This window comes from Alnus glutinosa, chromosome 2 (genome assembly GCF_958979055.1).
Source record: "Alnus glutinosa chromosome 2, dhAlnGlut1.1, whole genome shotgun sequence".
Taxonomy (NCBI): Eukaryota; Viridiplantae; Streptophyta; class Magnoliopsida; order Fagales; family Betulaceae; genus Alnus; species Alnus glutinosa.
This window is the reverse complement of record NC_084887.1, coordinates 7147508-7174678: the sequence shown is the minus strand read 5'-3', so window position 1 is coordinate 7174678 and position 27171 is coordinate 7147508. Positions and strand designations below refer to the sequence as shown.

At 36.7% G+C, this 27171-nt stretch overlaps 2 protein-coding genes across 3 annotated transcripts; both read left to right on the top strand.

Moving 5' to 3' along the window:
- The first annotated feature begins 232 nt into the window (after positions 1-232).
- On the top strand, positions 233-5295 carry LOC133861241 (uncharacterized). Its single transcript, XM_062296979.1, has 2 exons — positions 233-798; positions 4848-5295. Exons 1-2 carry the CDS (start codon positions 523-525, stop codon positions 4989-4991), a joined length of 420 nt encoding a protein of 139 aa, XP_062152963.1. The 5' UTR covers positions 233-522; the 3' UTR covers positions 4992-5295.
- An 8537-nt stretch (positions 5296-13832) lies between these two features.
- Positions 13833-25880, top strand: LOC133861954 (uncharacterized). 2 transcript variants are annotated; one of them, XM_062297785.1, is made up of 3 exons: positions 13833-13981; positions 25333-25432; positions 25522-25880. In XM_062297785.1, the coding sequence occupies exons 2-3, from the start codon at positions 25339-25341 to the stop codon at positions 25665-25667; spliced, it is 240 nt and encodes a 79-aa protein (XP_062153769.1). In that variant the 5' UTR covers positions 13833-13981; positions 25333-25338; the 3' UTR covers positions 25668-25880. The 2 variants fall into 2 exon arrangements, with proteins under 2 accessions (XP_062153769.1, XP_062153770.1); XM_062297786.1 differs by lacking the exon at positions 13833-13981 and adding an exon at positions 14020-14038.
- The last annotated feature ends 1291 nt before the right edge of the window (positions 25881-27171 follow it).

Here is a 27171-nt window from a genome sequence, read left to right as displayed (position 1 = left end):
GCTCACTTTTTAACTGCACATTTGCTGTTATTTTTATAACAGTATGAAAGTTGAATTCGTTATTTAAAATACATCATGTCAATCAATATAAAATTAATGCGATAAATAAGGTAAAATGTATAAAATTAATAATAAGGATAAGCTTTACATATTTATATATCATTTTCTGTTTCGAAACCAAAGTAACCCAGAGCTCTCTCTCCAATCTCTAGTGATCTCTCTCTCTCTCTCTCTCTCTCTCTCTCTCTCTCTCTCTCTCTCATATTTTTTTCATCTTCTTTGAAAGCAACAATCTTGGTGTTACCATAAAGCCTTGAAAACCCCATCTGTATCGCTTTCTTTCTCGTCTGTTGTAGTTTCTTTTATAACAGTTCTGTCCCAACAAACTTGATAAATCATCGTCATGAAGTAAACAAACATCTGGGTTTCACTCTATTCCTTCCCTCTGATCAGTTTCTGCTTCACCGGCTTAATGCTAACGAGAGTGAGAGAGAGGTTTTGCTAAAGTTGAGGTTCTAATTAATGGGTGGTGGTGGTGAAGACAGGTGGCCGGAGGTAGTACCACCAGTAGTGGCTCCGTTAAACGGAGAGAGAGAGGAGTGGAGGCACTTCTACAACTCAGTCAATGCGGTGTCGTTTGGGCTCGTGGCCACCGCCATTCTCGTATCAATGTTCCTCGTCATGGCGATCTTTGAGAGGTTTCAGAGGGCCACGTCAGCTCCTTCCGGTGAAAGGCCACGTTCGGATCTCGAGGCTCGCATGGATTTCAATGGAAAACTTGATTACCCATCTCCAAAAGTACGCCCTCTCTCTCTCTTTTTTTTTTTTGTTTATTTATTATTATTTTATGAATTCTGCAATCCATGCTCTCTAAATGATATACATATATCTCACATATCTTTATACAATTAGATTTTAAATTTATCATTAAATTTATAAGATTTAATATAAATCTCATAAATTAAATCATAAATTTAAAAATAAAACACGTAAAAAATATATTTATATAATTTCTTGCTTGTTCGACTACAAACCCAACGTGGGTACGTATGCTAACATGATGTTGATGGATCATGGTACCTATACTTTCTTATAGTGTGCAATTATGCCTCATTTATGCAATTTGACCTGTCATCTTACAGAAACTGTAAAAAAATTTTGTCGTCTTTCTTTTTCTTCTGAGTTTTTTACTTAATTATTTGTCTATGTTAAAGCATTCAGAAGTTCTACACTTTTTCTTTGGATCAAATTTAACACTATATATATATATATATATATATATCTTCTGTAAATAATTGCAACTGTTCGGGCAAAGTTGAATACAGTTTCCATTTTTTGTTCCTTGATTTACGCTTGTTGATTTACCATCAAGTTGTCAAATGGTAGAAGACCCTTATATTGTATGAGAAATAATGATTGTTTGATAATTTTTGACATAATTTTTATCTAATTTTATTTACGTGGCAATTTTTTTTTTTTTTCAAGATAATGACCTAGTATTTTCCTCCACAGTGATTTCATCATTTTTTTTGTTTAAAAAAAAAAAAATATATATATATATATATTAGACAAATATTATGTCAAGAGTTGTATTGCACTGTCCAGCATGTGGCAAACTTCTTGCCTACCAGATGATGTTTAAGGTACAACCGATGTATTATCATTTTCCTTTGCACATTCAACCTCAAACATTAGCTTTAAATCAGTCATTTCCTGTTCAATCTTGTTCCCATCGAATCGACAGCTCTTAGACTTATTGAAACAGCAGCAAATGTTGAATTTTCAAAACAGCTTTTATAGAAATTAGGTGTAAGAATCTTTTTCTCAACAGTCTCCCCCTCATGGGTGTGTCAAATCACCATATTAATGCTATATTCCATCAAACAAAAGTTTTTATTAATCTTATGGATATTTTTCTAGAATCACTAGCTTGCGCATCATAAACCTTTGCACCTTATTTCGTAGATTCCGATCATAGTCGCACCTTGTACCTTTGGCCATATTGTAGGGACCCTTATCTCAGTTGTCTATATATGTTTCACTCCACCATACAACGTATTTCTATTGGCTTTGATACTATTTGTTAAAGAAATTGACATCTTAGAGAGTCTTTTAGTGAGACACATTATGATGCCACTCAACCTTAGAACTTAAGCTTATGGATTTGTTCTCAACTATATTCTATTAACTACTCATCCTTGTGACATCTTCTTAATGTTAGACTTATTCTTTTTACACTCGCGCATGTGTACTTCACATATTTAATGTGGCTGCAAATTATTTTCTAGTTCATTCTCCTAGCTCTAGCTGGTTACTATTAAAACCAAATACTATGGCCATTTATGGTGTAATCCATATGCTCTTATTATTTGAGCATTCACCTCCAATTCTGCAAATTTACTACAAATTGTTATTTTTATTTTTAAAAAAAAATCACATTTTTTATATTTTAACTAATTTCTTTTTCAAAGCACTTCCATTTAGCCGTCTATTTTAACTATCAACTTTCATTTACTATAAATTTTATTTTAAAAAAAAAATCATATTTTTTATATTTTAACTAATCACTTTTTCAAAGAACTTCCATCTAGCTTTTTATTTTAGCTAGTGCTATTCGGTTTCATTATTCTATTTAAATATTTTTTTTACAATAATTTCTTTATTCAATATTGAAAAGAGAGAGAATATTAGAGAATAAAAAATGATTTGTTTGTACACTATTTGGTGAGTTTTGGTAATTAAGCACTGTACGTACTTACTCGCCAAATATTTCTCCAAATTGCTCCATCGGATGCAACTCTTTTTCCTTCCATTTTAACATCCCGACTAACCAAATTAACATTTGACTAACCGGACGAAAAATGCTCTAATTAGTTTATTGTTGCAACATCTATATATAGGCTTTAGCTAATTGAGGTTGCATTGGTGGCTCACTTAATTACGTACGGACATGTCACACTAATCTAATTAAGAATTTCTCATTAATTTCCGTGGAAGATAATTAAGAATTGTTTGGAGTTCCTGTAGTGGGGTGCATGTATTAATACTGCACTCTTATAATATTTTATTACAACGGCGCTCTAACAACATAACTTTATTTGATTCTGAAGATCGCAGAATCGTAGGATATCGTACACTTTATATTATTTTTTGTAATTCCAAACCATTCTCCTTAAATTACGTGCTCTTTTGGTTTGTTCTTATGCTCAACCTAGAGGTTTTTTATTTTATAAGACCTAGAGATTATATTAATCGGATTTGGACTATATGAAAATTTTTATGGTTTTTTCAACGGTGACAAAGAGAGAGAAAAACTATAAGATATTGCTTATAGGTTTCTTTACGGTATTTAAGCCAAATCCGTATTAATATAGCTTTAGTAGGGTATTACAATTTTTACTATAATCCTCATAAAAACTGATGTGATAGCCTGATAGAACATATTTGGTGAAATAATTAAGAGTATGTATATTGACTAGTCAGCCGCTAATTAATTATATTGACAAGTCAAATTTTTTGTTTTACTATTTTATTAATTATAAATTGCCATATTAGTTTGTTAAAAGACTTATAATAAAAGTCGTAGAAATTCTCGTAACACTCTTTAATTATTGGCTGTCATTGTCATTGGAGGATGTTTTGACTTAGAGGATCCAACATCATAAACATAGACAATCTACTAACAGTTTCATCTCAGATTCGTCCTATAAATGCTACTAATTAGAAGCCTATCCTACATGTCTAGACACAATGATCAAGGTTTTGCTCTAGACTTCTTAGCTTTTTACAAACATCATCACATGCTAGGATCCCCCAATGTGCAAAAAAGTTATAATATCTAGGAAACTAGGAAAGGCCTGCCAACTCATTTGTCCTGGTTCAATTTGTTCTATATCAATGTCCACGATGAGATTTGGTTGCAAGAATCCCATGGTTTATGGAAAATGTTACCAAATCGGCAGACATGGTATTAGTACAAGAGGTATATGATACTTGTAAAGAAATTATTCTCATATCTACCTCCACTATTATATGTCCAATTCTTCTATCTTAAGAAAGATAAAGTATTTGTATCTTTTATATGTTCCCTTTGTAAGGCATCTATTCGTAACTGCTCTGTTAAAATAAGAAAATTCAGATAAGCAATCAGCAAGAGTTAGCTCAATAAAATGTCACAGAACTTTCATATATGTGACCCTTTTGCTTCAAGTGATGGTCATATTCAGATCAAACATTTTATTATACAAATAGTGTTGACCAACTATCGCTGATCACTTCATAGAGATATATGTAATGGCTTTTCCATTGAGATAAAGTTTTCCTCCAACCCAGTATGCATTTTTAAATCACGTGTGCTACAGATGTTAATTTAATAAATTGGGTTACAGGAATTTCTCCCAATCCAATTTGGAGGAAAAACTTTGTCCCGTCCTGTTGAACGCATACTCCAAGACTCCAATCATGCATATACCTAAAATATTTTATAGCTGTTTTCATTCTTGCACTTTAGTTAATCAGCTATGCATTCACCTGCATTTATTTGCAGTACTTGTAGAATTTGCAGTCGTAGTTGTATGACATGGGATGGCTGTGAACTCTTTTCACATGATTTTTTCTCCTTACTTTCCACAAAATCCTCGAATCTCTGGCTAATGATGTGGCATCTTAATCGACCCTCAACACATTTTGCTTTGGTTTATTCGTGGATGAGTAAAGGAGAAGCTATAGCTCCTTTAATTCCACATCATTATGTGTTCTTAGGTTGTCTGTTTTGTGGTTTAATTAATTGTGCATGCACTGTCTCCAAATTTGCGTTTAATTAATTATCTGTTAACTTTTTTGGGCAGATGACAGTGTATGCCAAAGGGGTATCAGTTTTGATGCCTGGCGAGGAAAATCCTACTTTCATTGCACACCTTGCTCCTGCAGCATGTCCTCCTGAGCACATCTCAGTTCTTCATCAACAAAACCCATCCATCAGTCCCTCCTAAGGATCATTACCAATCTCACGTACACCAAGCTCGCTTTCCCCATGCAAATTCTGAACCTCTTGGCCGGCTCAGTCAAATGGAAGACTAAAATGGGTTTAATTCATCACAAATGTGACCATTTAGATCATGGAAAGCATGCTTTAATTTGCTTCTCTAAGCGATGATTATATAGACAAAGCCTGACTTCCAAACCATATCTCCATATATAGATATATATTCGGTTTGTAATCATAGCCTTCTAGATGGAGAACTAATTTCGCATAAAGATTAATATATCAAGTTAACTTGGTGTTGTTTGCTGCAAGTACACAAAATGATGCTATAGAGGAAGTGAACAAATAGATAGATCTTCAGCTGCCAGCCCGGAGGAAGAAAGTTTGTGCACCAACGGCCAACCTACATACTTAAGTAATGGACCAAAAGAACAAAACGAAGAAGCTACAAATATAGTGAATTTGGAAAATGCTATTACTCTCACAGTCTCACTGCATTTTGTTAGCACAAATATTCTCTATAAAAGTATTCAGACGCAAATATGCATGATCAATACCCCCTCTTTCCTCGAACTTTACTTTTCCCCCACACAAACAACACAACCAAAGCTTTCTATCCTTTGACCTTTCCCAAATTGGGATGGAAAATCTGTTCAAAATTATTTCATTAAAATTTAAGTTTCCCTCAAATTTCAATATTTCAACTTTTCTTCTATTTTTTCAATTACACTTTGTCCCACATTGAAAAGTTATGAGTTTTTCGTGTGCTTTTTAAGCATTTATCTTACTCTTATAATAGATTAGATTTTGAGTACACGCATACTACTTGTGTTACTCAGTGCGAAACACTGGTCGTCGCGCACAAGCCACGAGGTTATTATTTACATGTGCATTTTTTTTGATGTGTACAACTGTTATTCTAACAGCTATATTTTTTAAATATTTAACTATTTTTTCAACCAATAGAAATTTCTATTTCAAACTGTTTTTTCAACCATCAGAAACTGTAATAAACTGCTTCTGTAATTTATAAAACATATTTTTTCTAGCATATTTTATTGAATCTTTTTTCTTCTCGACTGTTACAAAATTTTTTATTCAAAGTGTTAGTATTTTATGTTGCCAACATAAAATACTAACACTTTATGTAACGGTTGCTTTTTAACAGGATTATCGGTTTTATTCAGAGTCTTCAAGTTATATGGAGAGTGCTCATTTCAAGCCATGTGATTGGTCACAAGTTTTTAGAAGATGTCCATGAAGATTCCATGCAATTTTCAAGTCAGATCAACCGGTTCCTATGCAACCATCCGGACAAGCCTCTGAAGGCATTCGAATGCCCTACAGTGTTTAGAAGCTTCAGTGTTGAAGACATCCGGACGACCGAGCAACACCGTCCGAACGCTAAGTCAAGCTACTCCAAGTTCTACACGGAGTTGGATTTAGCTCGACATTGTTTAGGAAGTTTCTACAAGACGTCCAGACGACATGGCAACACATCCAGACACTACCCAGCGTTCCAGAATATTCCGAGTTTCCTTTACGGTCGCGGAAAAGAGTGACAGTGAAGACCATTCGGACGGCCAAGCCGTCCAAACTTAGTCCTATTCTGGGAAGAATCGCGCTATTCTAGAAAGACGGTTGCAGAAGACCGTTCGGACGAGGCTAACTTCAGTCTGGACGCCAACTCGCTAGAGTTCATTTTTTAGCAGAATTAGGTTTTCTGTAAGCATATAAATAGATGGCTCTAGGCTTGTTATTTGTAAAAATTCAATATAGAATTTCATAATGCTTAGAGATAGTGTTTAGGGAGAATTGAAGATCCGCTAGATCTCTATCTGTTGCCGATGTGTGCTCTTTGTTCGTGTAAAGTCTATCTTAAGGGTCGGCCCTAAGGTAAAAGAATCCATCAAATATCCATTCAAGTAAGAGACTTGGTTGAGAAGCGTTCATGATGGGCTTCGTGTTATAGTTAAAGGTATGATTACTGCAATGGGTTTTGTAAGTATGAATGCTTTATAACTTGCTTTGTCTTTAGATAGTGAATTTCTTGGGTTTGGCTGCCCGAAGTGGTTTTTCTCTTCATAGAGTTTCCATTTCGTCAACAAATATCTTGTCTCCTTTATGTTTAGCATTTAAGATATTTTGTTGCACACGAACACACACTTGGTTGTTTAGAAGTCATTATTTATTTTCATAGAGTAGTGTTCAGAATTTGCAATCTGCACACTACATTCGAGCAATATTATATCTTGAAGACATAATTGTTGTATTCCCTATTGCAAAACCTATTGTATAAGTGCATGGGAGGCAATATTTTTCTAAGAGACAAATTAATATTTCTCAATACTGTCTAAGAGTTCAATGATTTTTCATACAATTTTTATTTTGATTTCATTAATTTCTATAGTTCCCACATCCTTATTTCCAACAAAATCCACATCAACCACACCTCTCTTCTGGCAGAGGCTCTCAAATCAAAATATCTCAATCATACCTCATTTCTCCAAGCCACCTCCCCTCCAAATGTTTCCAATGATTGGAAAAGCATTCTCCAATCACAATATCTTATCAAAAAAAAAACCTATGTTACTAGTAGGTTCCAAACCTACCTCTGTGCCAACCCTCTTCATAATACCTCTATATTGTTAAGGATCCTTCTCTCAAAGTCAAGGATATATTCCTCTCCAACCCTAATAGATGGAATGTTCATGTATTCTACAACCTTTCCTCTTCATCAAAGGCTCAAGCTGTTTAATTATGTGGAAAATCATTTGGAGATGTATCCATATTCTTTCCACATTAGCCTCTTTTTTCAACCTTGGGAATGAACAAAACCCTTTTTGTCTTCTCTGCTTCTCCTCCCCAAAAACGTACGAATATCTCTTCCTCACTTGCCACTTTGCCCGTGTAATCTAGAGACTTTCTCCTTGGCTCGTGGACACTTTGAGATTTGAAGGTTTATCCATTACATATTGGATCAAACTCATTATAAAACCTTCAATTTCTTTCAACCAACTCACAATATCATTTCCACAACACGTCGTCCCCGGAATTATGCATTAATTGCTTTACAAAATGTGTTATTTCTAGTGGCCTAATAACGAAGATAACACTCACAAGTTACTCAAACTTCATGACATTTCTAAAATGCTCGATCTTGTTATTATTTCCAACAAACCCAGCTCACTGCATAGGCTAAGTTCCATTGGTGATTTACTTACTAAGTTGTGGATTTACACAGTTACTTTTTCACCTGTAAAACATTTTTGTTTTACAGTTTAGCAAGGTTACCCTAGAAGAGAGGATTAGAGCTACTAGCAAAGCTTGAGACACTGAGCTAAGGCTTCTAAAAGAATATTTATGTAAATCATGTGTGTATAGTTATATTTGAGATGGTATTGTATACTTGTAACTGTCTGTATTTGGAGGTTCTTATTTGTATTGATGATTAAAATTGTTGAGGTGTAACAGTGACGTTATGCTCACGTGGACAACTCTTAGAACATGTTTTTCGAGGTCCGATTTCTAATGTCATAAAAGGTTTTTGCTTCCCTCACTGAACACCAATTAGTTTTCAAATGAGATGGTCAAAGGCCCGATACAACAATTGGTATCAGAGTCAGGTCATGGGTTCAAGTCACGGGAGCATCGTGTTGAGGAGGGATTGTTGTGGTGCAACAGTGCCCCTCTGCTCAAGTGGACGGTTCTTAAAACATACCTTGCGATGCGCAATTTAGAATGCCATAAAACGATTTGGCTTCCCTCACTGGACACCAACTGGTTGTTGATGTGGTATTTTGTTTATCAAAATATATCAATAATAAAATTACCACTCACAATAGTACGAATCCTTATAGGATAGGGCTATATTGAGGGTGTCGAACATCAAGGACTGTGTAGGAATTATTATCAAGCTTTTCGAAATTAAATATAACTTAATTTAGAAGAAGTTTGATTTGATTTTGTTTTAAATACATGAAAGTAAAAGACATAAAAATAAATAGAGTAGAGATGAGATAAAGAATAGGAGATTGATTTCACCACTCACCGAATAACAATGGTTAATCATAAATTAATAAGGAAAATTCATACTATGCATGATATATGGCTCGTCTCACTCTAGTAGTCAAGAAATTACCTCTAAAGAATAAGTATAATCCATCTTCGGTTGGCACGGACCATCCACCTAACCACTAAGATGCGGTACGACCCGTCTTCCCTAGGCATGGATTAGCTACGTCTTTAATAGGATACACACAATCAATGGAAAAGTATAACACATCTTCGGTTGGTATGAACTGTCTACCTAAATTACACTAAACTATAGTATAGTACAATCCGTCTTCCCTCGGCATTGCCTATCTAACCCTCTTGATCATATGTCAATTAAAATCATTGTATAACAATCATTCACATAATCACAGAAAATATGAAGGATTGAGTTTAATCAATATAAAAGACTTTCTAAGATAAGATAAGAAATTCATAATGATTGAATATAAACATTAAGATCAATTCTCACAGTTATATAACCAGCATGCATATAGAAAATCCCAAATTAAAATACAATCAAACCATTGTTACTTGGAAATGGCTACATCAACACCCTTGTAAGAATTTAGCCGCTCATCGTGGTGCTGGGATGGCCTCCTGCCATGTTATTCTCCTCTTCAACTTGTCAAGCCTGCAAGAAGAATTTTGTCTAAAGCTAAGCACAAGCACACTTTCTCTTGAAACTTAGGGGTCTATTTATAGGGATCAGAAGAGGCCTAGAAGTTCTTGAAATTCTAGGAAAATCGTCTCTTGAGTCTACTTGTCCAAGTTGGGGATTGAAACTTCAATCCAAGTAGGAAAAGGATCATAAATTCGTCCAGAATTGCAGTCTTTTATTGCGGAGCAATTTTGGCATAGTAAACGTTAGAATTAGGGAAAAGATATTTCTGACATATTTGTTTCATTTTTTATTAGCTTTCCAACGCCACTAATTGTATTGCAATCTAATATCTTAGCCAAAAGTTATGATCAAAACACTGAGACATGTATAAAATCCAAATTTGAACTCAATCCGATTTTGACTCTTAATGGAGAAATTCCAATTTAATCATTCACTTGATTTGATTAAACTTAACCATATCATATAAGTCTTCCATTATGATTGGTTAAGCTTAAACATATCTTCTAGGCCTTGTCAAAGTGTGCTTTAAGCCCAAAATTAATGAAATTAATTGCATCTTTATTTAAAACCTGAAAACATTAAAACAACACAAAATCAAACAAATAAAAATGCTAAGGAATTAACATATATAAGTTATGGGGCTTGAATGTGCAACATTCGACGCTTATCAATTGTCAAATGAGATGGTCAAAGGCTCGATCCAATAGAAATGACACTGAGGTATTTAGCCTTTCAACTCATCTCAATATTTCACTTTTCGCTATATTTTATTCCGATATAGATAAAACCTCCATATATATATATATATATATATATATATATATATATATATATATATATATATATACACCACAGGGTACAGTTGATTTTAAAATAGCCACATGAATTGACAAGTGCTTAAAAGTAGCTCAACTGCCTTATATTGACAATTTTACCGTTATAGGTACAAGGTGGTGGTGGTCATGGTCATACATCAACTCTCCAGCCTACAACTGATGTTGAAATAGTAAGTTTCAAATTCTTCCATTGAAATTGATTTTCATTTTCATTCAAATTCTGCATTTTTCAATTTGTCAATAGTCTCACACTTAACTTATTCCAAATACTAATTTTCAAACTCTGCAACATTTTGCAATTTGAAAGTGTTACTAATGGTTCAAATCTGCTTAGTTAGATCTTAACTCACCATCGTACCCCATAAACTATTTTTCATTCACATGGATCTTCTCAGCAAGAGCCTCATGTATACCCATGAATAAAACAATTTAAGGGGTGGAATAATCAAACAGCTTTTGTTGATCTAGATCTAGGAAAATGAGGTATAGATGTGTGTTCATCAAAGCCTGTTACTGGAAGCAGAAATATTGTACCAACAGTGAAAAGGGCAATTGAAGTAATGGAGTCTAATAAGAAAAAGAGGAAGAAGCTGGAATGGCAAAAATATTAAAGCATACATTTTGTGGTTACAAAGTAGAGGAATGGATTGCAACAAATTTGTTATTTGCTTGTGTCACAGTAATGATGGCTATGTTTTTTTATATCAACAATGTGTTGGGTTGTAATGTTTGAGAAACGTCGAATATTGCATATTCGAGTCCCTTAACTCACATATCTTAGTTACTTAGTTTCATTGTAATATAATATTTTGTGTGATTTTTGTATTTTTAGCATTTTTAGGTACCTAAGGAAAAACATGATTAAATTTGCCAGTTTAAAGCTTCAAAGCAAAATTCTGAAATTCTGTCACGAAATTGTAAGCTCAAGCCCACTAGCATGATGAGCTTGAGCTCAGCACACCATTAAGCCACCAACAGGAACCCACAACATGGTGAGCTCGAGCCCACTGGCATGCTGAGTTCAAGCGTAATCATGCAGCAGAAACTAACAGTAAAGCAAAATCAGAAAATGAAATAAGTTTTACTTCTCCCACCTGGACTAAAAGTCCTAGAAGGCCACGAAATCAACTAGGGTTTCTCTTGTATTCTATAAATACACCTTAAATTCGTGCATTAGAGGCATGACACATTACAAAATAGAAATTAATAGGATTAGTGGCTAAGTTTTGGGAAAAAAGTGTAGAAATTCCAGCAGCTTTTTGGGATGGAGTTCTCCTCGACGAAGATGATTTTCAGCATCTCCATGAGCAGTTAATTCATCCATAGGGTATTGATATAGCCATTTCCAAGTAATAATGGTGTAATTATGTTTTTCTTTGAGAATTCTATGAATATGAATGATGGTTGTTTAATCTTCAAATTATGCTTTAAAGTTTATATTCAATTTTAATAAACCTCTTATATTGTCTTAAAAAGTTGTTTATTTCTATAAACTCAACCTTCGTATTTTCTGTGATTGTGTGAATAATGGTTTTACAATGGTTTTAATGGACACAAAATCAAGAGGATTTGATAGGACATCCCTATGAATGATGAATTGTTCTACATCCTAGTTAGTTTAATTTAGGTAAAACAATTCATGCATTGCCGAAAGATAAGTTATGTTTATCCCTTGATTATGTGTATGCTAATTAAGAGATTTGATAGTTCATACCTAAGGAATACGGATGTACCACATTTTAGTGGTTAGGTGGACGATTCATACTAACCAATAATAGGTTATTCTTATCTCTTAATAAAAAAAATTTCTTGACGACATCGTTGGGTGCTTGACAAACACATACGAGTCATATCATTCATGTAAGTGAAATTCTCATGTTAAATGCAATTTACCATTATTATGCAGTTAGCAGTGAAATCAATTCCCTATAACTTTTTCATACTATCTTATTTTTACTTTTACGTTTTTATTTAGTTCCAATTGCAAATCAAGAATATTTTATAAATTATATTAGAATTAATTTCAGTAACTTAAAAACCAAACCAACAGTCATTGAGATTTGACACCCTTACATAGACCTATCCTATTGTGAGTGATTATTTTATTATCGATACACTCAACACTACATCAATGTTGTGAGTATTACGAAAAACAATACTATAGTCAAAAGTTTGGAAAGTCTCTAATTTACTTTCGTTGTTGTAGCTACACTCCTAGCATTATTATGTTTAAAAATTTGGTAATGCAGATTAATCTTTTGTCTTTACATGATTGGTTGCAAGAAAAATAGCAGTTCGAACCAAATTGACATTACAAAAAATTGTGTAGTGAGGAGAAGATGGGCAGCTATCACCAACATTGCTTGCAGCTTTCATTCTTACTTCTTCCATCTTGAAGTTTCTCTTGGTGGATATGGAATGAATTGCTGCAATAGATCATGTTAATGTTATTATTATTATTATTTGTCTTTATTTTGGTTATTTGTAATTTTACTTTGCTTTACTTTACTGTTGTAATTCTAATTTTACTCATTAAATAGAAAGAAATAAAAAATAGTAACAAAGAAGAATCAATAATGAGGGTGTGTTTGTCAAACTATTCTCATTTTTGGAATAGTAATAAAAATTTATTAATGTAGTATAGTGGTAAAAGAGTTTTGAATTTTTTTGTAAAAGGAAAGCGAAAAAAGTTGTTGTTTTTTTTTTTTTTTTTTAATAAAAAAAAAATTTATGAATATGATATAAAAGTGAAAGGACTTGTTTTATTTAGAGAAGTGATCATTATACTTACACTACACAACAATGGCACAACACGAAGGCACAATGGAGTGGGGTCCATGTGTGGACCCCACTCCATTGTGCCTTGGTGTTGTGTCATTGTTGTGTAGTGTGAGTGTTTTAATCATTTCTCTTTGAGAAATAATCCCTACACTCATTTCTCACAACAGCCCCACAACAAGCTGACGTGGCTGGTAATATTTTATTATTTTTTTGTTTTCTTTTCTTTTCTTTTTGTAAAAAAATAATAAAATATTACCAGCCACATCAGCTTGTTGTGGGGTTGTTGCGAGAAATGAGTGTAGGGATCATTTCTCTTTCTCTTTTATTAATGGCACTTAAAATAAAGGATTTGATTCCTATACAACATCACCACAATAATTGCACAACACTCTCTCACATGGAGGTGGGCCCCATACACTGGGCCCCACCCCCATGTGAGGGGGTGTTATGCAGTTATTGTGGTGGTATTGTAAATTTATCATTTTCCTTAAAATAAATTTCTTTTAAAAAAAAAAAATGCACTTAACCGGATTCAGAAACCCATTTATAGGCGGTCAATATAAACGGATCATCCAATCAAATTCTAAAACGTGGACGATCAGGGTTGGTCCTCCGCTTAAAAACCTACGAGACGGAGCCCAAATTCAAGCGCATCTTCGACATTTTTCTTCACGGTTTCGGAACAAAAACTCTCGGTGACTGGTGAGTTCCTTTTCATCTCTCTCTAAATCTATGCGGGTGGATGTAAATTTGGTCTAGGTTTGATTTGCGCTTCAGTATTCATTGGACTTATTAATTTTATAGCTTGCCATCACTTCTTGTTTGATTGCTCGGTGCATTCAAGTGCTTCTTGTATGATCTGAAATGGGTTTATTCGAATTTCTTGTCTTGTTCTTTTATTTGGGTAACCAATTATCTGCTTGGTTGCTGAGAAAAATTGGGAAAATAGAGGAAATGGAATACTGGGTTTTACGTTTTTTGTTGTCTGTTATTGAATCTTTGTGCATGTATATTCCAGTTTCCTCTTTGAGCCTTTCTTTTGAAATTTTCATTGTGCCTTGTAATTCATCATCTCTCACGTTGCCATTAGAAACTATTTTGTTCTTAAATATACAACGCATCACTAATATAACCTCAGAGGCTCAGAATGAGGCTTCTTTTTCGACATTGCATTCGCACCATCAATTTAAGCTTGAATCCTTGATACTTAAAATTTGTTTTCAATTTTGTTTACTTAAGGATTTTCGAAGCCTAGTTACGCTTTCTGTTTAAAATTAATTTCACTTTTCTCGTTTATAATCAAGCATTTTTTTTTTTTTGTTACTTTTTTTGTTGAATATGAAAAGGTTTCTAAAGTGTCATCTTTGACTTTCCAATTTGCTTATGTTTCCAACCATTTCTTTTCTTTTCTTTTCTTTTTTTAAAAAAAAGTAATTGGCTCCAAGGGGAGGGGATGTTTCCCATCTTAGTTACGTTAGTTCAGAAAAATTAGTTTTGGCTTTGAGAAATGCTACACACACTTCTACTCCCAAATGCACTCTCTGGCGTGGCAGTAAAAATCACCATTAGATTTTGGATGGATCACTAGTGAATTTCAGATCCAATGGTGATTTTCACCGTCACATCAGAGAGTGTGCACTTTGGAGTATGGGAGTAGGAGTGTATGTAGCATTTCTCTTTGGCTTTAGTAAATCAAGCAATTAACCTGCAATTCATGCAACTTATATTTACTTGAACCATAAATCTTGTTACATTTGTTTGTATTACTACACTTTTTTTAACGAAATAAATACGAAATATGGATGTAGAGTTATAGAAGTAAAATTGAAGCTAAATTGTCAAGTGTCATCCGAGATCAAGACTGGTTTTGACATCCTGCAAGGTCGGATGCCTTGGTGGATATTCAAAGTAAGTTGAGCTTGCTGAATTTGGGGGGTAGGGATACCCCAATCTGGTTGGCCTCTAATTCAAATAAATTTTCTACTAAGGACAGTTGGGAAACAATTAGAGTGAAAAAATCTGAAGTTGATTGGTGGAACTTGACTTGGTTCACTTTGGCTATTCCAAAGCACTCTTTTTTTCTTTGTTTAGCTATAAGGGATAGTCTCTTTCGCAGAAGTTGTATTGACAGCTGGAATCACCTATTCTTTGGTTTTGGGCATAGTAAAATCTTTGCAAAACTATTATGGACAAGTGTAATCAGTCTCATATTCCTTTTGAGTGGGATGATATTTTGTATAAGGTAGTGAAGGAATGGAAAGGTAATAGTCTTAGAGTTGTGCTTTGCAAATTAGCTTGGGTGCTGCTGTTTATTACTTGTGGAAGATGAGGAATGATATCAAATGTGGCACTCAGCTGATTTCTGAGGATAGAATGCTTCGGCAGATATGCTGGGAGGTTAGATCCCGAGTGGTTTGGAAGGGGAATTTCAAGGATAGTAGAGAAAATGAAGCTCTCTATGCTGGATGCAATCTTCTGGTTTCAAGGGGAGGTGATTCTGAAGAGGTTGTTGGATCTCCCGGGGCAGTGTTCGACGCTACGTTGTGCCTTCCAAGCTGTGGTGATTTCCTTTGAGGGGAACGAGAAGGGTTTTTTTGGATATTATGGCTCAAGTGGTTGAGGGGCAACGTCTGGAGGTCCAAGTTTCCACTCCTACGATTAAAGGGAATAGAGAACTACATAACCTTGAGTGCGATATCAATTATGATGCTAGGAGTCTTGGTTCTACTCGGGGCAAAAGCAAGAGGGCTTTGATGTGATGTATTGTTGCTGAGGGTTTTGGGGCTGGTTTTTGTTGGGGTGTTTTGGGATTTCTGTTGTGGTTGGGTGTTAACGGGTTTTTTTTTTCTAGTTTCTTTGCCTCTTTTGTTTTTGTGTCCTTTTATATACTTCATGTATGCTCAGGGGCACCTACGCTTTTTATAAAATTACTCTAATTACTTATCAAAAAACTAGTTTGTTGGTTGGTTGGTTTGTTGACGGTGGCTGGCTGGTTGGGTTGCTGTTTTTTCTGGTTTTGCTGTTTCTACAGTTCTATGGTTTGCTTGGTTGTAGCAAATCTATTGTAGAAATGATTGCTGGTTCTCTGTTTGTGTGGCTGCTGCTGATATGCTACACTTCAGTTTGTTTTTGTTGCTTGCTGTTCAGCTAGTTGCAGGATTGTTGGCTGCTTGCATGTTGTTGTCAGAATGGTTGCTGGTCCAGCGGTGGCGCATGTAGGCGCGTCCCACTAGGGTCAACATGCAAACCCTATAACATAATTAATAGGGGGTTGAAAAAACGCTCTCGCCTCTCTCTATCTTTCTTGACTCTTTCACCCCAGTAGTGGCACGTGTAGGCGTGTCCCACTAGGGTTCCGTTCTCTCTCGCCACTTTGAATCTCTGGCAACGTATTAGATCGGGATAGTTTCTTGGGTGGTGCGTTTTCACATAGCGCTCTATTTTTGGTTGTGTTTTGGTTTGGTTTTGGCTCATCAGTTCTGAGCTAGGCTGGTGCTAGTCTCCGTTTGGTGGTGGAGCGGGGTTGCGCACGGAGATAACATGCGGTGTTGATATGGAGAAGCATTTCTACGCGGAATCAAAAAAAATCTACCTTTCAGTGAGTTGATAAGGCAGACTTTCATTTGGAGGAAAGGAGGAAGGATTTTGTAGGGTATGTTTTTGTGGGTGTCCAATGCTCCATTTGGCTGGTGGATACAAGGTGCTGAAGTCTCCGAGTAAAGAAGATTTCATCAAGTCTTACAGTGAGGATGAGAAGGTGATGATGGTCTTTGGGCGTGGTAATAAGGCCTGCCATTATCTGGAGGTTGTCATTTATGCAAAGGTTGGTCGAAAATGTATCATCTGGCTTCCCGAGGGTCGTGGAGGGTGGGGATGGCGACGGTTTGTGGGAGAGCCGTGTCAGTTATTGGTGCCTTTTGAAGCAAATCTCGGTTGCCAGGTTCTGTTGAGATTTCAACTGAGGGAAAGCAAATGGGAGTAGGCGCAAAGGCTTCTTCGTCTAGGTGCTCCTTCGCAGAAGTGGTGCGTGCAACAGCCAGTTCTGCCGCAGTCTCTGGTGAGCTAAAGACGCTGCCTTTGGGTCATCTTGTTTTGTTTCAAGTAACGGATTGTTTTGAGTGGACTAATGGAGGTGAGAATCCAAGATTGGCGGTGGATTGCTTTGAGTTGGAGTAGAATCTGAAGAGGGCATAGGCTAGTGGGGATTGTTGGGTCAGTGAAGAAGGCGAAAAAGAAGAATCAATCGCTCGCAGTAGAAGATTCTAGGGTATGCGTGGAGAAAGATGTGCGATCAGATAAAGGCCGAAGTGGGTGGTTGGTTTTGGGCTGGACCAATTACCCTCTACAGATTTTAGAGGTGTTCGTTTAGGCCGGTTCTTATCTAAGCCCAAACTAGTTTGTGAGACGATGGGCGCTGGCTTTGTTGAGGGCGATACGAGTACGAATGTTGGTGTGGGTTCGAGACTTGTTGCGGGTCCTAGGCTCTCTTTAGATCCTGGGTCCGCACCGTTGCCTGAAGTTGTTGTTTCTTCGTCATCGATGGTAATGGCATTGACTTCACTTGCAACCGGGGATCTGGAAGTCCGCCAAAGTGGGTCTTCTCAGGTGAGGTATGCTTTCGCTGATAGGTGTGATTCTACTCCAGTGGTCGCAAAAGATACCTTCATGGTCTCGGTGATGGAGGACGTAGCTCAATCTTCTCAGGTGTTCAAGAACCCTGCTGCTCTAGGGTTTGTCTTTCCTCCCTTGCCGACATCCTCTCCTAATCCTTTGTTAGCTGCTACTGGGTTCTTTGCTACGGAAAAGGGGTCACTGGAAGGTACTCTCAAGTCTGAGGGGCCATCTCCGGCATTGGTTAGCAATGGTGTTGGGTTTGTTGAGCTCCGAATTCAGCCCCTCCACCAGGCAGAACTTGCTTTTATTCGGTGACTCATACTCAAGGGTGACAGAGTTGGGAGAAAGGATGCGTCTCTCTATTCCAGCGTCGTCAGTATCTAAGCCTTTCCAGAGTTATTATAGGAAGGCTGGAGAAGGCATAGCAGTGTGTTTGGATGAGAGTTTAGTTGCAGAGTTTGTGGCGGCAATGAAGATAGATATTGACGGTGAGACTAAATCTCTGCAATGCTCGAAGGGGGTGGATCCTCTTCTTGTCGAGCAGCCATTGCGGGATTCTAGTGGAGTGGCAGCTTCCTTGAAGATTGTTAAGCAATCATATCCTTTAGAGGGGGTTCCTTAATTCAAGTCTGTCTGTGCAACCCCTTCTCTCGCCTAAAGTGTCGGCCTCGTTGTCATCTTCTCTTGTTCCTAAGGAAGTTTGGGGTGGAAGGGATTCCAACCCTTTTGGGTGGTTGCAGCACTCCAAACAATGAAAAGGGTGATGATTCCAAGATTAATGACTTGATACTGTCTTAGAAGTGGCCGGTAGGCGTCGGCCCGGATAGTGAGATCATAGTGTGGGATCATGGTGACAAGATTTGGAATAGGGAGGATGGAGAATCCCCTTTCCCTTTGGGTATTTTATATCCCGACATGCCCTTGGATTGGGTGATGGATAGTGTTCATGGCGAGGATCCGTCCTTGGCAATCCTGAATGCCATTGATGATGAGTTTCATCAGGAAAAAATGATAGCGCGCCAAAAGACCAAAGGCAAGAGGGAGCTGTTGAACTTGAAAAGCTCCATTAACTATGGCGATGCAAGCTCACCCTCTAGGCGTTGGAAAGGCAAGGCTCACATGACGTAGTGTTGTGCGCCTTTTGTGGGTCTTGAGGTTTTAGGGTCTAGTTGGTTTGTGGGTTTCTTTTTTCTTTTTTTTGGGGGGGGCTGGTTTGGTAGTTCTTGTGTACTTAGGGGCGTCTTATGCTTAGTTTTAATAAAAGTTTTATTACTTATCCAAAAAAAAAAAATGGTTGCTGGTCCAGTTTTTGTGTTGCTGGTCTGTGGAGCTGTTCTGGGTGCTTGCTGTTGCTGTTTTGCTTGTTTGATGGAGGTTTTGGTGGTTTCTGCTGATGCTGCATCTTGTCTGTTGTTGTTGGTTTTCATTGTGAATTGCATAGTTGTTTAACTAGAGGCAATAATTGTATAGATAGGTGCTCCTCTGTTGCTTTACTCTTGGTCGTTCATATTTTGTTCTTGACTTATTGCCAGTTCGTAGCCTGTTGGCTTGTAGAGTTCCAGCTAGATTGCTGGAGTGTGTAGTATTCTTTGCTTGGTTAATATAAATAATTCATTCACTCAAATATGTATGTGTGTGTGAAACAAGAATGAAAATTATATTGCTTTCCATATTAAACACGATTTAATGACCACCATGGTGCACATATAAGAATATACAGTTCGTAGTCTATGTTTTGTTTGGCCAACTATATGCTTGAAGATGTGGTTCCTTTCATTCTGATTCATTGGTTTTGACTTTTGATTGTTTACTTTTATTTTCATGTTTATAGTTATCTTCTTTTTCTTTTCTTTTCTTTTTTAATCTGTCATGTTGGTTCGTGGTTTATCATCTGATATTCAGTTATATTACCAATCTAATATATATTGGAGGTAACATTACTGTGATTGTGACTGGTAGATGGTTAGAAGAAATGAGCAGCCTCTTTATTTTGATGATTAGTACTAAATGTTTATCTTGTGGTAGTTCTTTCTTGGATGTGCCATCTATATAAGTTTCAGTCGCAGGATACTAGAAAGAAATAAATAAGGTCATTTGTTTATAATTGTTAATGAATTAACCCTAGTTTTGATTGTTGATGTCTCAACTTATGATCAACCATATTTGTTTCTAGAATGTTTTTGTTACATGCCTACGTAATGTGAATATAATTTTGGTAGGATAATTTGAGGTATCTTATGCCTCCTCGTTTTAGGGTAGTTCAAATAACCCTAAGCCTCCCAACAACAAACATAAATATTTGATATCAATTAACTCCTTGATTCTTTTATTAGTTTCTGGTGTCTTTAAATAGACAATCACAATGTACAGTAGAAATAAAAGACTAACTGGAATAAACCACTTCTAATGTTATCAATAATGATAACTTCTCTAACATTCAAATCAATGTTATCAATAATGGTAACTTATTATTTCTAAGTCATTTAATTCTAATCCTAAAATTTCTCCCACCAGACAAATAACACTCCACCCCTCTTTAAATGGACCTTGTCCTCAAGGTCCAAAAAATCCTAGAACTAACCATTCAAAGAACAATTGATAACGGATGATAAAGAAAACTAGTATCTTGGTGACTCTTTGGAAGTGGACTTGAACTTGGATACTTGACTTAAACTTGATGTCTTGAATACGTTATTGTTCTTCTTTTTTATTTTTTGGGTCTTCACGTCTCTGCTCTTTCACACGTCAGCTCCTTTTTCAAAATAAGCCATAGAGAAGCTAACTTATGTTCCAAGGCTAGCATGAGAGACAAAGTAAAGTTGCAGCACCATTGGGAAGAACAATGATCACGCAGATCAACAGTATATGGAGTGTCAAATTGATCAAGCTTTCAAAGTTTACCTTCTCGTTTTTTAGTTTTTTTTTTTTTCCTAATAGCTCCTTATTTGCACATCTTCCACGACGTTGTTTTTAGAGAAAGAGAAACAAAGACAGAAAGTGAAAACTCATTCTTTGTAGACACCAGGCAAGAAAAATGTTCTTAGATGCCAGATTTGACTCTTTCTTCATAGACACCAGCGAAAATCGTTTCTGTGCTTTTCTATCGCTTTTGTGGTGGCCGATCTGAAAGTGGGTACTCTTCCTCCTCAACGAGCCTCCACTGTGCACCAGCCATGTTCCACACCCGGTGAACCTTCAGCCCGCTCAACAGCCATCATCTTCGTGCACTAGGCTTCCCTGTGCTCGATGGTAAAAGGTGGTGGCTGGGCGAGGGATCTGGTTTTGGGTTACTGGTGGTGCCGCTCGCTACTTCATTGGTGTGACATCACGTGCAGACTCGCCCAAACATGGTGGTTGTACTTCGCCGTGGTGGTGGTGTGGGCTGATCTGTAGTGGGTTGGACCATGTGGTTTGATGGAGTGGTTGTGGTCGTTGGGGGTGTTTGGTGAAGATGACACTGTTATTACCTGCTTGTGATGTTCTGAAATGCTTTCCCTCATTTGCTTGATTAATTGATCCTTCAACGTGTGGAACTCTGCCAAAAACTCTTCTAATAAAGCTTGTTGCTATGCATTCAAGGAGATTCTAGCAGACATGGTTGGCTTTGTGGTGATGGGCAAACTTGGCTTTGATACCAATTATTACTTGCCTACGTAACGTGAATAGAATTTTGGTAGGATAATTTGAAGAATCTTAAGCCTCCTTGTTTTAAGGTAGCTCGAAGAACCCTGAGCCTTCCAACAAGAAGCATAAATATTTAATAACAATTAACTCCTTGATTACAATGCATAGTGGAAATAAAATACTAACTAGAATAAACCACTTCTAATGTTATCAATAACGATAACACATTATCTCTAACATTCAAATCCTAATTTTAATATTATTAGTAATGGTAACTTATTACTTCTAAGTCATTCAATTCTAATCCTAAAATTCCTCCTACTAGACACGTGACAGTTTGCAGACCTTTTTGAGGGTTTTTTTTTTTTTCCCCATGTTTTTGCTTTGGTCAATAGTTTTAGAATATGTCCTTCCCTTTTTAGAATCCTCTGCTTTTCTTTCCTGCATTAGTCTTTTTTTTTTTTAAGTAATGTATATTAAAAAAGCGCAGAGGGGCGCCACCCACAATACACAGGAAGTATAAATGAAACCCCTAATTTAAAGAAAAAAGAGAACACCTATCAAGAAATTCAAAATAAGAACACTCAGACATAGATTGTAGTTTCTCTCTCCACAAAAACAACGTTTGCGCCACTAACTTCTTCAAGTTCATCAAACCCGTCTCACAATCTTCAAAACAGCATGCATTCTGTTCCCTCCATACACACCACATCAAACACAATGGAATCATTCGCCAAATCGGTATCAACATCCAATTGCCCTTTTGCCCTCTCCAACTCCCCCAACATATCTTTTACCGATCCCGGCATTACCCACACCACCCCCAAACAATTGCAAGATCATACTCCATAACTCTGTAGCAACCATACAATGCAGAAACAAATGATCAATAGACTCTCCAGAAGTCTTACACATATAGCACCACTCCATCACAATAATGTTTCTCTTTCGTAAATTGTTCAAAGTTAGGATTTCCTATAAAGTCGTCGTCCACACAAAGAAAGCCACTCTTGGGGGAACCTTAACTTTCCAAATACTTTTCCATGGAAATGAAGACTGTATAGGACTAAGTAAAACCTTATAGTAAGATTTTACCTCAAAGGATTTCTTTCGTGCTAGAATCCAACACATTTTATTCTCTCCCTCACTTCTAACTTTAAGAGAGTACAACATCTCAAAAAATCTACTAACATCTTTCACCTCCCAATCATGAACAGGCCAAGTAAACAAAATACTCCACAGAATTGTACCATTTTGTTTCTGCATGCTCTCCCTCCACCCATTCATCCTTGCCACTAGCAATAAAAAACAGATTTGGAAAAAGAGTCTTCAGAGGTACCTCCCCACACCACACATTATGCCAAAACAAGACTTTCGAACCATTGCCGACCTCATATCTCACATGAGCTGCAAAAGCGCCACATCCCCTCCTAATACACTTCCAAACTCCTACTCCAAAAGAACCCCCAACCTCCTTAGTGCACCAACCACCTCTCATACTTCTATATTTGATATCCACCACCTTTCTCCAAAGAGCATCCATTTTCAAAGCAAACCTCCATAACCATTTACCCATCAAAGCTCTATTAAACTTAATCATATTTCTCACTCCTAATCCCCCCGAAACCTTCGACAAACAAATCATATGCCAATTAACCAAATAAAATTTAAATTCATCTCCAATACCACCTCAAAGGAAGTCTCTCTGAAGTTTTTCCAAACGATTAGCCACGCCCACTGGAATAGGGAAGAGAGACAGAAAATATGTAGGTAAACTAGAAAGGGTACTATTAATTAAAGTTAACCTCCCACCCTTAGATAAATACAATCTCTTCCACCCCGATAATCTATTTTTCATCTTCTCAATAATGCTATTCCACATATGAGAGTCTTTATACTTAGCACCCAACGGAAAACCCAAATACTTTAAAGGAAGTGAGGCCACACTACACCCAAGAATGCTAGCCAACTCCTCCACATACCTTACCTCACCAATTGGAACAATTTCAGATTTAGACAAATTAATTCTAAGACCCGAGATTGCTTCAAAACATAGCAGCAAACATCTCAATTCTCAAAACTAGTCAACAAAAGGATCACAAAAGATCAATGTATCATCTGCATATAATAGATGAGATATCATCATAGCATCTTGCGTACTCGATCCCACTGAGAACCCAGATAGTTGCCCACTATCCACCGTTGCAAATATCATCCGGCTGAAGGCCTCTATCACCAACACATACAAAAGCAGAGACAAAGGATCCCCTTGTCGAAGACCCCGTGAGCTACTAAAATGAGGCTGAAAATTTGATTTATAAGATGGTCTATGGGGATCAATATTTTTTATTTGTTTCTATGTCATGAATTCAGGGTTAGTGGTAGATGTAAATAAATTTGGGGCAACTCATGAATATGTCAGCCCCTGGTTTAATTGACATTAGATTGATTATAAATATTATATTCATAACCTACGTATGGTTATCTAATCGAATTGTGGCCATCATGTTGGATTAGTTAGTTTTCAATTGACCCTATTCAAAATCTTCGAGCTCATAAATATATTTGAACTATATCACGTTCGGGAGCGAAAGAGATTTGTTGGAAAGGGTGATGATTCCAAGGTGAATGGTTTGTCCCAATCCCAAATGTGGCCAATAGGTTTTGGTCCTTCTGTGGAGGTGGTTATGTGGGAACAAGGTGATAAGATATGGGATGGGGAGGATGGAGAGTCCCCTTACCCTTTGGGTGTTCTTCCTCCCAACTTGCCTTTGGATTGGGAGATGGATCGTGTTGAGGACGAGGATCCGTCCTTGGCGATTATGGATGCCTTTGAAGAGGATTCTCTTCGGAAAGTTAAGGTTGCGCGGCCGAAGACCAAAGGTAGGAGGGAGATTTTGAATTTGGTAAGCTCCATTAATTATGGTGATACAAGCGCGTCCTCTTAGCATAGGAAAGGCAAGGTTCACGTGTTGTAGAAGGGGAATTTGGATCCTCTCCATTTAGTGTAGAAGTGAGGGTGTAGTTGTCTTTTCACATTCTATAAGAATAAGACCGGTTTATTACTTATCAAAAAGAGATTTGTTTTTCTTTCTTTGTTAAGGTAGATCTTAATTCTTGTATATAACGGACTTGTTCAGTACTGCTTTTGATTATGGATGGTGATAGAGACCTAGGTATACAAGGCATTATGTTGACTATCTGGTTACTTGGTTATTTAAATCCCATTTTGCACTTCTCATAACCATAATTTTATCCAATCATTTGCGGTTTCATCTTTGTGGAACACTTTCTTCTTTAGTTAAAGGTACAACATCGTTTGCCATTACTATGACATATGTTTCTTTTATCTGACTTTCTCATCTACCTACTTGAACTTGAACCACTGTACTCCTATATTTTGGTATTTCGGCTGTTCAATATTTTTCTCTTGACTTGTACAAAAATATTGGCTTTGAAGTTGGTTGAGTTAATATTTGTAGTTTTCAATTGTTTTACTTCAAAAATCATTTTTTTCCAGTACAATAAATACAATACACATGTTTTATTTCTCTTGAAATATGGGTTATGATATTAAAAGAGATGAAAAAGAAAACCCCCCACATTTGCATTAGCATTTTCTTTATCTCTGTATGCATTAATTTCTATCTTCATGCTGATGTTCTATTGTGTTCAGTCATTTAAGAATTTCAATCTTGTGTATGATTAGAAGCATGCACTTTTTATGCTGGGCTGTAATGGCCTGCTGGTTATTTATTTTGGGGATTGTCTTTCTTTTTGCATTGTGTGACGATTTTTATTCTTAATTGTTACAGGTTAAAATGGCAGGGAAGTACATCATAGGAGCTATTTTGGGATCCTTTGCAGTTGCTTATACTTGTGACCATATTATCTCTGACAAGAAGATATTTGGTGGTCCGTTTGGGTGACAGAACTTTTTGATTAATTATTTTATAATAATCAATCTTTGTGGAGTTTGACAGAGTTATTACTTTGGTAACCAGGTACCACCCCTTCAACTGTTTCAAGAAAGGAATGGTCTGAAGAAACTGATAAGAAGTTTCAGGCTTGGCCTCGCACTGCAGGGCCTCCTGTCGTGATGAACCCTATCAGGCGCCAGAATTTCATCGTCAAGGCCCGGCCGGAATAGTGAAGCTTACATCTTTGGCACATCACTTGCTGATTTTGTTTTTCTTGCCTTGCAAAGACATGCTCATAAATTCTTCTGTATTCCATTAGATGATGCACCCTTGAATCTAGCAAGGTGGACACTGTTTCAAATCTTGTCTTTGGGCTTCAGAATGAGGATATATTGTTCTTGCATACAATGGGTTTTTACCATATGATATGGATTTTAGGTTTATATGTATCCTTTCTTATAAATTCTGCATAAGGACCCAGTCATCTAAATGAATAATACAAATTTTAGTGATGGTCAGTTTGAGAATGAAAAGAACATCAAACCAAAAGATTAATACAATACTGTTAGAAAAAGAAGTTACAAAGCTTAAAGAAAATATTTTTTTGGATAAATAAAGAAAAGTGCATACTCTCATGTCATTTTCAGCCCTTCTGCTTAAAGGAGGAGGATAGTTGATCCTATATTCTTGCATAATCCAATTGGTCTTATAACCGTTTGGAGGTTTTCCTTTGTAGAACACTAGTGACTTCTTAAACCCAATAATGGCGTTTATGTATTTTTAACCTGCTTGTCAGATCTAATAGCCTTCTAGCATGATGGTATCGTTCCTTTTCTTTTCTCCATATTGTTTGTATGTATGTCTGATGTTAACAAAAATTAGAAACAAAAAAAAAATAAAAAAATAAAAACTAAAATCGTTAAATACTTTACAGTTGACACTTTATGACGAGTAAGAATAATGATATACAGAAAGCTTCTATAGATGCAAGATATTAATAAATTTTTTTTATTTTTTTTTTTAACATAAATTCTATCTTTCATTCATACAGAAACCTTATGGTGAACAGAAAGACTTCCTAAAAAGACTCCCTACACACAAAGCAGAAAACTGACTTGGAAGCAGCTACCAAAACAAGTACAACAATAAAGAACCTCTCTTTACAATGAAGCTCCCTAAAAATCTAAGACAGGGGAGATCTAAGCTAAAAAGCCATAAAAACTAGCAATCCTTGAACATTGCAATAGGCAAACTGCAAGATCTAACCTAAAAAAACAAAAAACAAGATAATAATAAAACCCAACAACAGAGGTCCGGTCAGGGGAAGGGAGGGGGTGCCGCCATCAAGAAAACGTCGGATCCACCAAAAGAAGCCATCAGCCGAGGTGGGGGGAAGACGGGAAGGTGGCACGTGACCGTCACGCGCCAGAACAGATTCTGGCGCGTGCAAGCCACGCGCTAGTGAGCCGGGGTCGGTTGGGGGCACGCTGGCCAGCGGAAGACTCTTCCGCTCGGAGGAGTCTGGTGAACCCAATGGTGAGGCCCGTGTTGTGAGATAATGGAGAAGGAAGCGTAGATCTAGATCCAAAGATTTTGACTTAACAACCCTCTCAAAAATCGCACAAAAACACGATGGAAAAAAGGGACTACCGGAGAGCTCATTGTTGGGAAGGGAAGAGGAGCCTCCAAAGAGGCTGTTGGTACAAAAAGATGGGGGAGGGAAGCTGGAAGCTT

What these genes read in the sequence shown, in the direction of transcription:
- LOC133861954 (XM_062297785.1), top strand. Translation starts at nt 25,339, where the DNA reads ATGGCAGGGAAGTACATCATAGGAGCTATTTTGGGATCCTTTGCAGTT. An exon ending in TGACAAGAAGATATTTGGTG is followed by an intron (nt 25,433 to 25,521) that starts GTCCGTTTGGGT and finishes TTTGGTAACCAG; the next exon opens with GTACCACCCCTTCAACTGTT.
- LOC133861241 (XM_062296979.1), top strand. Translation starts at nt 523, where the DNA reads ATGGGTGGTGGTGGTGAAGACAGGTGGCCGGAGGTAGTACCACCAGTA. An exon ending in TTGATTACCCATCTCCAAAA is followed by an intron (nt 799 to 4,847) that starts GTACGCCCTCTC and finishes TTTTTTGGGCAG; the next exon opens with ATGACAGTGTATGCCAAAGG.